We start from the raw sequence: 12401 nt of genomic DNA, 5'->3' as shown, positions 1-12401 counted from the left end.
TTCTTGTATCGTGAGATTACTACATCTTCTCAAGGTACAGTTTCCATATCTGCCTATTTTACCAAGTTGTGGTTACTTTGGGATGAGTATGATGCCCTTGTACCTCCATCTTCTTGTGAATGTGTTCAATCTAGGCAGAACAATACTCATGTTGCACAGCAGTATTTGTTTCAGTTTCTTATGGGATTAAATGAATCATATAGTGTTGTGCGTAGTCAAATTTTATTGATGAGTCCGTTACTGTCTGTTAATCAAGCGTATTCGATGATTATGCAAGAGGAGTCACACAGAAAGCATAGTTCTAGTAATATTGGGGATGATTTGGTTCCTTTCTCTTCAGTTCAGATGGTACAAAAAAATGATTTACTGGCATTTGTGATCATTACAAGGTTAAAGTACATAAAAGAGAGACATGTTACAAGTTAATTGGTTATCCTGCAGATTTTAAGTTTACAAAAAAGAAGGTGAACAATAACTCTGCTTTTGTGGTAAATAATGTTTTTGCTCCTAATTCTGCTTGTAGTAGTGAAGTAATGGGTTCCCGTGGGTCTCATTCACAATCGCCAGTATTTACACAGGAACAGTATAATCAGATCATGCATTTGTTGAACAAAGAACCTACTGCAATTGAAGCTACTATCAGTATAGCAGGTATGGTGGATATTGGTAACAAATGGATCATAAATAGTGGGGCTACTGACCATATATTGCCGGATCTTCATTTCTTGGAATCTCCTGTTGCATGTGCATTAGGATCACCAAGTGTTCGCCTTCCAAATGGTTCCTCAGTCTCAGTCACTCATATTGGAACTTGCACAATTTTGCCTAACCTTTCATTGACAAGAGTTCTTTATGTTCCAAATTTTCGTTATAATTTACTTTTTGTTTCCAAACTTACCACTGATCTTCATTGTATGGTTTCCTTTTATCCTCATTTTTGTCTCATACAGGATCTCTCCAGTGGAAAGATGAGGGGGATTGGTAAAGCATGAGGTGGTCTTTACATCCTGGATCTGTCTCAACAGACTTCTGTGGTTTCACCTTCTTCCGTTGTTGTTGTTGTTGCTTCTATAGACTCATCTATTCTTTGGCACAATAGACTTGGTCATGCGTCGATTTCAAGACTTAATAAGGTTCCTAATTTTTCTTGTACAATATCCGATGTTGACAGTATTCATAAATGTTCTGTTTGTCCAATGACTAAACAAACTAGGCTTCCATTTCCCATTCATAAATCTCATGTTGATGTTGCTTTTTCCCTTATTCACATAGATTTGTGGGGACCTTATCGAGTTTCTACTCATAGTGGCCATAAGTTCTTTTTAAAAATTATTGATGATTACACACGAATGACTTAGGTATATTTGTTGCGATATAAAAATGATGCTCTTATATATCTCAAACAATTTTTTGTTTTGGTTAAAAATCAATTCTCTACTACGATTAAAATTGTTCGTAGTGATAATGGGTATGAGTTCTTTAAGAATGAATGTACTGAGTTTTTTAATATGTTTGGAATTGTCCATCAGAGTTCGTGTGTTCACACTCCTCAGCAAAATGGAGTTGCTGAACGGAAACACTGACATTTACTTGTAGTAGCTCGGTCATTAAAGTTTCAGTCTCACATGCCTAGTAAATTTTGGGGCGAATGTGTTTTAACTACCTATTTTTTGATTAATTGTCTCCCTACTCCTATCTTGAACTGGAAATGTCCTTTTGAACTTTTGTATCATAAGTCTCCTGATTTTTCTCGACTGAAGGTCTTTGGTTGTCTCGCCTATGCTACTACTCTTAGCTACCATGATAAATTTTCTCCTAAGGCTATTCTGTCTATGTTCATGGGTTATTCTTTTGTGCAAAAAGGATACTTATTGTTTAGTCTTGAAACCAAAACTTTTTTTGTTAACCGAGATGTTGTCTTTCATGAAACGGTATTTCCTTTTACGTTTCCTACCAAACCTTTTTTGTTTTTTCCTAATGTTGATACTTCTGTTTTTCTTCAACTTAAACCTTCTTCTATATCTATTCCCTCTTCTTCATCTTATGTGCCCGTATCTTATTCTACCCCTTCTCTGTCTTTTGTGCTTACTGATATCCCTTTACGCCGTACTACAAGGTCAGTTAAGCCTCCTACTTGGATGAAGGATTACGTCTGCTAGAACCAGTCGTTCACTTCTTGTGCACAGGTTTATTTCCTATTGCTAGTGTTTATTCTTCTTCTCATTTGCCTGTTCATACTCAATTGTTTGCTGCCCATGTTTCTTCTTTAATTGAACCTAAATCTTATGATGAGGCCATCTTGGATCCACGGTGGGTTGATGCTATGCAACAAGAGATTCAAGCTTTGGAGGCTAATGGTACATGGGAGGTTATTCCTTTACTTGCTGGTGTTGTTCCCATTGGATGCAAGTGAGTGTAAAAAATTAAATACACTTCTGATGGTTCGGTGGAACATTTTAAAGCACGTCTTGTTGGTAAAGGTTATAGTCAAAAGGCTGGTATTGACTTTCATGATACTTTTTTTCCGGTCGTTAAGCATGTCACGGTTCGGACTGTGATCAGCATGGCAGCCATTCTTGATTGACCTATTTTCAGATGGACGTTTACAATGCTTTTCTTCAAGGAGACTTGCATGAAGAAGTTTATATGGAACTTCCGGTTGGTTTTTGCAGCCAGGGGGAGTCTCATGTATGTCGCCTGTATAAGTCATTTATGGTCTGAAGCAAGCTTCTCGACAGTGGAATTTGAAGCTTACTGAGGCCTCAATACGAGGAGGATATGTACAAAGCAAGTATGATTATTCCTTGTTCACAAAAAGGGATGGAGGTAACATGGTTGTTTTACTCATCTATGTAGATGATCTATTAATTACAGGCAGTAGTGTTAGCATGATAAATGAGTTGAAATAGCTTCTGCATCAGAATTTTAAGATGAAAGATTTAGGTGTGTTGAAGTATTTTCTTGGAATAGAAGTGATGAGGTCGAACAAAGAGATTATATTGAATCAGCGAAAATATGCTTTGGAGTTGATAGCTGATTTGGGATTAGAGGAAGCAAAGTCAGCATGTACACCGCTTGGGCAGAATCGGAAGCTTACGTCAATGGAGTATGATGAGTCAATACAAACAAAGGTTGATGGAGATGATTTAATCACGGATGTTATAATGTATCAAAGACTGTTGGGAAGATTGCTATATTTGACAAATACACGACCGGACATAATGTATGCGGTTCAAAATTTGAGTCAGTTCATGCACAAACCAAAAAAATCACATTTGGAAGCTATTTTTCGGGTGGTACGATACATAAGGAAAAACCCTAGCCAAGGCATTCTACTATCTGCAGCAAGCAAATCACAATTGATTGCCTTTTGTGATTCTGATTGGGCTTCATGTCCTATGTCTAGGAGGCCAGTGACCAGTTTCTGTGTTAAAATTAGAGAATCCATTGTTTCATGAAAGTCAAAAAAACAAACCATAGTATCTCGATCATCAGCAGAAGCTGAATATAGAAGTATGGCAGTGGTTGTAGCAGAGGTTACATGGTTGAATGGCTTATTGAGGGAAGTTAGTCCTAGTCAATTTGATAAATCCTTGGTTTTTTCAGATAGTAAGGCAGCGCTGCAAATTACTGCTAATCCTGTTTTTCATGAACGAACGAAACATATAGAAATTGATTGTCATTTTGTACAAGATAAAATCAAGGATGGAACGATTCAGATGCAGCATATTGGAACAACTGAGCAACTTGTTAATTTGATGACAAAAGCTTTAAGCATCAAGCAACATGAGTACTTAGTATCTAAGTTAGGGGTTAAAGATATATATCAACCCTCAACTTCAGGGGGAGTGTTGAGAAGTTAAGACAGTTAGTAGTTAGTAGAGTTAGGTATATGTAAGTTAGTTAGTTTGTTAAACAAAATTCTATAAATGTAAACATACTATCAATATTGAAGGATGAATGATAGTGATCAATTCAACATCTTTGGTCTTTCCTCTACAAGCTTGAAGACGAAAGCTTAGAGCCATTTTCGCTAGATGAAGCATTTGACAAGTTCTACCATGGAATCTATGCGTACGGACCATTTTTTGATCATGTACTGGGGTATTGGAAGGCAAGCCAAGAAAACCCCAACAAAATATTGTTTTTGAAATATGAAGATCTTAAGGAAGACATCAACTCCCACTTGAAAAACTTGGCCATGTTCTTAGGAGTTCCTTTCACGGATGATGAAGAGAAACAAGGAGTTGTGGAAGAAATAGCGAAAATTTGTAGCTTTGAAAACTTGAAAGAAGTGGAAGTGAACAAAAAAGGGGTACATATTTCTGGAATTGCACACACGGGTTTTTTTAGGAAAGGAAAAGTGGGAGATTGGAGCAATTATCTCACACCGTTCATGGTTGAACGTTTAGAGAAGCTTACTCAAGAAAAAATGGATAGCTTGGGTTTAACATTTAATTTGTCCTCCAAAACTTCAAAAGATATCACTTCTGTATGATCATGGAGATATCTTTTTTATTTCAAAGGATAATGTTTCTGCATGATATATATATTTGCATGTTGGAGTCCATTAGTCTTTGCGAGTAAAATCTCTTTTACTCCCATTTGTCTATCTTTTTTTTTTTGTTATAATAAATACTAGAATTCTCTTATTGTCATCCAGATAAATTGCTTTGGGTTATGTTTTGTGAATTTATATGTGAAAATAAAATAAAAAAATCATCAAATATAAATTTATTTTGCACTAAAAGTGTTTAGAAAAAGAATTATTCCGTGTTATGTTTTTTAGATTTATATGTGAAAATAAAAGAAATGCATCAAATATAAATTTATTTTGTATTAAAAGTGTTTAGAAAAAGAATTGAGAATGATTAAGGACTTGTTAGCCAGTAGGAGTAATAGTGGAAGAAGGTGGTGGGTTAAACGGTGGATGATTTGGATGTAAAGAAAGGAGTTATTTGGTGATAGACCTTTTAGGTTCAGGAAGAAGGAATGAGTATGTGAGAGTGTATGTAGGGACGAATTGAAACAAAAATTTTAGGGGTCGAAATTAAATTGTAATTTTTATGATAGTAAGAATGTAATGTCACTATTTGAATAGTCTATATATTTATGATTTTTAAAGGATTAAATCATATTTTTATCATTTTTAGGGGGTCAAAGTACAATTTTACCTTTACTAATTTCAAATTTTAAAGGGCTTGAATGAGAATTTTTTCATTTCGGGGGGATTGGGGCCTCTGCCAATCCCCCTAGCTACGCCCCTAAGTGTATGTGTAACATCCTCAAAACCCTCTTGGTAGAAAATAATATGAGATAGGTTCTTAGTGGAATAAGATATAATGAAAGTAAATGATAAGAGATATTAGATAAAAATGAAATGAGAAGTATGTTGTGAAATATTAATTTGAGCCAAGGACTAAAGCACAAAGATATGAAGAGTCTTGTACTCCAAGTGTAAATATTTAAAATGTAAAGGGTTAAATTATAAATATGGAAAATTCGAAGGGCCAATAGTGCAAATATCTTAAGGGTGGAAGAGTCTAGAAAATAAGGAAAGTGGATGAATAAAGACTAAATTGAATAAATGAAAAATTATGAGGGACTAAATCATAATTTTTTAAATTAAGTGATGATTCAAGAATGAAATTTTAAAGATTATAAAGGGAAATATGGTCAATTAGTATGAGAGAGAATTCTAGAGTGTCATGATGGCATGAGAGATATTCTAATGATATTTTAAATTAAATAATTAGATAAATGTTATAATATTAATATTTTAAATAGAATTTTGCATATATTTTATTATGAAAATGATTGGTGTAAAAAGAGAGCAAAGATAAAAGAGAAATCATCTTTTCACATTCCAAAGTGAGAAATAACTAGAGAAAATTTTATTCTTCTTACAATTTAGGCCTTCGCGATGAAAACCCATCTTTTCACCAAAAATTCTTGAAAATTTCCTTAGACACTAAAGAGAAAAGATGAAGTAGAGATTCTAGAGAATATGTTCATCAATTTAAAAGCAAGAAAATAGCAGATATAAGTTAAGAAAATGAAAAGAAAAGGGAAGAAAAGTGGTGAAGATGAGGAAGGAAAGGAAATAAAGAAGAAAGGAAGAAATTCCTGACAAAGGATGAAATGAGATGTATGAAACATGTATTTTAATCTAAATACTAGAAATAAAAAATATTTAAAACATGTATTAGGGGATGAAATTTATATTTTAAAATGGTTAATGAGTATATTTTCAAGAGAATCAAATAGAAACATCATATGAACCCCGAACTAAGAGATAATTAATTTTTAGTAAAGAAATGTTGAAGTTGTTAAGCAGTAGAACAGAAGCAAATATATTTGAGTTTAGTTTCAAAAATATCAAGCCGATCTTAATTTCAAATTATTTAGCTTAAGATGCAAATAATTTAGTGACTATGACACAAGTGGACAACTTTGATATGAACACATAAGTAAATAGTGAAATTATAGTTAATGTTACATATAAGCATGTCATAATCAAAGCTAAATTTTCTATGTATATACATAAATGATGTGGAATGGAGAGGAGGAGGAGGCAAAATAATAGGAGAGCTATAATGTTAAGAAATTGTTGTAAATGATAGATTTGCTAACACATAGAAGAACTTTAAATTTACTGTTGAAGTATCAAGTGAGTGAATGTTTTAAAAAGAATTAAGGAAGGCTTAATTGATGAATTGACTGATAAATGTTGGCAATAGTAATGGTATGTGGAAAAAGGAAACTATTTTGTTGATACAAGTCCTCTAAAGGACTTATTTGTAAAACTTTGATAATTGTGTTAACTCTATAAATGTTGGTACAAAAGGTACACACATAAAATTCACCAATTAAGAAAATATCATATATATATTTGAGAAATGAGTTGTTGGATAATGATCTTGGATTATAAATTGCATATTTTGAACATATTGGGCTAATTTGAAATGACTTAGAGAAGTTAAGGAATAAATGTGTAAATTGTTTCATAATGAATTTCTCTTATTTCTGAACATCGAATCAAGATTTGGTATTGATACCAAGAGTAAAATATTTATACCTCAAGAAAGGTATCGATACTTCAATCAAAGTATCGATATTATAGTAAAGGTGTCGATACTTCAGTATAGGTATCGATACATGTTGAATTTTGTTTAAATTTTTTAAACTTCAAAGCTCAAATTAGTAACGATATTAGGATAGGGGTATCAATACCTGAGCCCTGCTTTCTATGGAAAAATGCTAAAATAAATTTTACCCAATAAATTTATAAGACTTTATTTAAGATTGACTTAATATGAGAATATTATGTTGATAATACTAAAATATTTGCTGCGAGTAACCCAATTTATTAGAATATAGCCATGGTTGTTCTGGAAACAAATGTAGTATTTCTATATCTTGACTTGATAGTTAGGACGGGTATAAGGGTGTTACAGTATGAGTTGTTTGCATGGCTTTTTTATAGTGGGAGACAAGTTGTAGCACCCCAAACCCAACCGGAGCAAACCGACCCGAATCTGGAATGTCACATTAGCCACTTACATGACTTTCCTTACCGATCATCCAAACACACCATAAAACCAACCATCACACCTAACAAACATGCTTAAACATTTAATCTTAAACATACAAGCCTAAATCATGCTTCGTCTAACACAAAATAACAAATTATAAACAAGTAGAGATGGCTTAATTACTAATCAAGTCCTTTAATTAACCTTTCTATGCTAATTTACACCTTAAATTAATAGAAGCTAACTTTTATAGCTTTTACGATTTAGTCCTTTCTACTTAATTAACTATCAAAATGATAAAATTTCCTAACTAAATTTAATATGACACTATTGACCACTAAATAATTAATATTTATGGACTGACAGGTTAGAGTTGTGGTCCCGGAATCACTGTTTCTGACACCACTAAAAATAGGCTGTTACAACTCTCTCCCCTTAGGAAATTTCATCCTCGAATTTTTTTACTAGTAAACAGTTCAGGTATTGTGATTTCATCGAGTATTTAGTTTCCCATATGGCTTTTTCAACCCCATGTCGATTCCATAATACTTTTACTAATGGTACACTTTTATTCCAAAGTTCTTTTACTTCTCGAGCTAAGATTCTGATCGATTCTTCAGAATACGACAAATCTGGCTATATCTCAACCTCATAGGGAGTAATTGCATGTGAAGAATCTGACTTGTACCGTCTCAGCGTCAAAACATGAAAAACATTATGAATCTTTTCAAGTTCCAGAGGTAAAGCTAATTTATAAGCTACAGGCTTGATTCTTTCTATAATCTCATACGAATTGATAAACCTTGAACTCGACTTTTCCTTTCTGCTGAACCAAAGCACTTTCTTCCACAGTGAGACTTTCAAGAACACTCAATCGCCAACAGCGAATTCTATATCCTTTCTTTTCAAATCAACATATGATTTCTAATAACCTAATGCTGCATTCAAACAATCACGAATTATTCGGACCTTGTCTTCATTCTCACGAATCAAGTTAGAACCAACTAACTTGGATTCACTCAACTCTGACTAGTATAATGGTGTTCAACATTTCCTCCCGTATAAAGCCTCAAACGATGCCATTTTAATGTCGGATTAATATTTGTTATTATACATAAATTCTACCAATGGTAAATACTTTTCCCATCTACCTTCAAACTCTAGAATGTAGCATCGTAACATATCCTCAAAAATCTGTATTACCCATTCTGATTGTTCTTCTGTCTATGGATGATATGTTGTGCTGAAATTAAGTTTAGTACCTAGAGCCTCGGAAAGTTTACCCCAAAATCTCGAGGTAAATCTAGGATCTCTATTAGAAATAATAGATAACGACACTTAGTACAATCTGACAATCTCTGATAAATATAACTCTGCTAACTTCTCGAGTGAATAATCAGTTCTGATTAGAATGAAATGAGCTGACTTTGTTAATTTGTCAACAATAACCCAGATCGAGTCTTTCTTCTTCGGTGCCACAGGTAATCCCGATACAAAATCCATCATAACTCACTCCCATTTCCACTCAAGGATAGTGACAGGCTATAGTAATCTTGATGGTGCCTGATGTTCGAATTTTACTTGCTGGCAAACCAAACATTTATTTACACACTCAGAAATCTCACGTTTCATACCTGGCCATCAATACATCCGCTTAAGGTCATTAAACATCTTAATACTACCCGGATGAATAGAGTATGTACTATTGTGTGCCTCTAATAAAATGTCTTGCTTTAGCTCTGGATTATTTGGAACACACAACCTGTTATGGAAATACATCATACCATCAGCATCTGCAGTAAATCCTATAGACGGATAATTTTAGATATGCTCATGTTTAGCTAACAACTTCAGGTCGTCATCTTGCAACTCTAAAGCCCATTGAAGAAATAATAGTCTAGCCCTCAATTCCACTAAAATAGAACCATCACCCTCCAATGACAAATGAGCATTCAATGCTCTCAAGGCAAATAACGATTTTTGACTTAATACATCTACAATAACATTAGCTTTCTCAGGATGATAGTCAATCACAAGCTCATAATCTTTTAGTAGCTTTAGCCACCGTCGATGTCTCAAACTCATCTTATTTTGAGTCATCAAGTACATCAAATTTTTATGGTCTATAAATATATGACATTTTTCACCATGGAGATAGTGAAGTCAAATCTTCAAAGCAAAAACAATAGCGGCTAACTCTAAGTCGTGAGTCAGATAGTTCCTCTCATGTGGCTTTAACTAATGAGAAGAATATGTTATTACTTTCTCAGCTTCCATTAATACACAACCCAGTCCACTAAGTGACGCATCACTGTAAACAACAAATTCTTTACCAGATTCAGTCTGTATCAATACTAGAGCTTTTATTAACATTCTTTTTAATTGACCAAAACTTTGTTGGCAGTCATCTGACCAGACAAATCGAACATGTTCTGTAGCAACTTAGTCATCAGTGAGGCTATTATAGAGAAGTTTTTAACAAAGAGATAATAATAACCTACTAATCCTAGAAAACTTCGTACCTCTAAAACATTTTTCGGAGCATTCCAGTTTGCAATGGCTGGGATATTACTTAGATCAACATGTATCCCATCAACAGAAACCACGTGTCCAAGAAATCCAACCTCTCAAATTCATAACTCACATTTGCTGAATTTTGCATACAATAATTTTTCGCGCATAATTTGTAACACAATTCTCAAATGTTGAGCATGCTCAAATTCTGTTTTTGAGTAGATCAATATATCATCAATAAATACAACAACAAATCTATCCAACTTAGGCTAAAAACCTCGATTCATCAAATCCATGAAAGTAGCAGGAGCATTAGTTACTCCGAAAGGCATCACTAAAAATTCATAATGACTGTATCGCATTCAAAAAGCTATTTTCGGCACATCACAGTCTTTTACTCGCATCTGCTAATATCCCGATCTCAGATCTATCTTAGAAAACACAATTGCACCTTTCAACTGATCAAACAACTCATCAATATAAGCAAATGATATTTATTATTTCTCATCACTTTATTCAATTGTTTGTAATCAATGCATAATCTCAATGAACCGTCTTTCTTTTCCACAAACAACACTGGTGCACCTCAAGATACACTAGGTCTGATGAAACCTCTGTCTAATAATTATTGCAACTATGTTTTAAGTTATTTCAACTCAGTCGGTGACATCCTATACGGTGGAATAGATATTGGTACAGTCTCAGGTACCAGATCGATAACAAATTCAACCTCAAATTCTGGCGGCAATCCCAGTAATTCTTCAAGGAACACATCTGTAAATTCTTTAACAACGGGCACCTGATCCAGTTTCAACCTAGAATCCTAAGTATCTAGTATGTAAGCCAAAAATTCCTCACAGTCCATACGAATAATTTTCTGTGCAGGAATAGATGAAACAACTCTGGTAACATCGTTTAATCTGTCAGGCTCAATTGTAATCAATTCACCTGTCAAATGTCTCAAATCAATCCGTTTCTGTCTACAGTTTATGACAGCATTATGTAGCGATAATCAGTCCATTCCCAAAATTATATCAAATTTGTGAAAGGGTAATAACATTAGATCAGCAGAAAACTCACAACCATGAACTCTCAGTGGACACTTACAACATATTAAATTAACTATTACACTTTGACCCAGTGGGTTTGTAATTAAACAACAAATTTAGTTGACTCAACAGGTAAATTTTTAGTCATAGCCAATAAAGTGAAAATATACGAATGTGTCAACCTAGGGTCAATCAAAGCATATACAGTAACATCAAAGAGATAGAATATACTAATAATGACATCAGGCATGGCAGCTTCTTCTCTAGGTCGAATAAGATAATTCTGTGTAGGTGCTCTGACCTCAGATCTTGTAGTTGTATCTTTAGTACGACAGTGGTTCACCCCTGTATTGCTACTCTGACCAGGACGTTTGCTTTTCTACGGCGTAGTCACAAGTTTCTCGCTCCAATTTTCATTTTTTCCAACCATTTTCGAACAGTTGCATAAACAATGATCAGTTGACCCACATCTAAAACATGCACACATTTTGGCTCTACATTCATCAATATGTGGTTTACCACGGTGTTCATACCCCAGTCTTGAAGCATTATGGACACTGGCCACATTGTCAGCAGGTTTATTCTAGAACTTGGAATCATATTGTCTCGATTTACTTTTGTTTGGAAACCCAGATGATGCTGTGACATGATTATCATCTTCTTTTGCTTTCTTCAGTAGTGGTGCAGACCTAGGAAAATTTCTTTTGCTAAATACTTAGGCCTTCTTTTCTCTATGCCTCTTATGATTATAAATTTCTTCTATTTTCTGTGCCCGATTAGATAAAACCACAAATTATCATATTTTAGTTTCTCCAATCATCATATTGATTTCATCATTTAACCCGTCTTCAAAATGGATACACATTTCTTCCTCATTTGATACGATTTCATTAGCATACTTGCTGAAATGCATAAACTCTCTTTCATATTCAACTACTGATTTGTGTCTCTGCTTTAATTCTACAAATTCCTTCTTTTTCAGTCCAAGTACCTTTTATTGACATATTTCTTTTTAAATTCTGTTTTGAAAAATTCTAAGTTGATGTTATCTCTCAGTACTACCACTATTAACATTAACCACTAACTATAAACTTTATCTTTCAACAGTGATACGACACATCTGAGGTAATCATCACGAGAATAGGCCATTTCATCAAAAACCAGTTGACTATTTTTCAGCCAATACTCAACGTTAGTCTAGTCATCTTTAGTTCTACCCCAAAATTCGTTGACACTAAATTTTCTAACTTTTTCAACTAGGACCCATCGACTCATTTCAACGGTCGAACGGGGTGGAGTTATC

At 33.9% G+C, this 12401-nt stretch overlaps 1 protein-coding gene across 1 annotated transcript; it reads left to right on the top strand.

Annotated features, from left to right (window-relative positions):
- Window positions 1-3515: 3515 nt before the first annotated feature.
- Window positions 3516-4498, top strand: LOC107911203 (cytosolic sulfotransferase 15). Its single transcript, XM_016839084.1, has 2 exons — window positions 3516-3797; window positions 4004-4498. Exons 1-2 carry the CDS (start codon window positions 3516-3518, stop codon window positions 4496-4498), a joined length of 777 nt encoding a protein of 258 aa, XP_016694573.1.
- Window positions 4499-12401: the final 7903 nt, after the last annotated feature.

The sequence above is a fragment of the Gossypium hirsutum genome, chromosome D11 (assembly GCF_007990345.1).
Source record: "Gossypium hirsutum isolate 1008001.06 chromosome D11, Gossypium_hirsutum_v2.1, whole genome shotgun sequence".
NCBI classification, from domain to species: Eukaryota; Viridiplantae; Streptophyta; class Magnoliopsida; order Malvales; family Malvaceae; genus Gossypium; species Gossypium hirsutum.
Note: the sequence above shows the minus strand (reverse complement) of the source record. Positions and strands in the feature narration are given on the sequence as shown.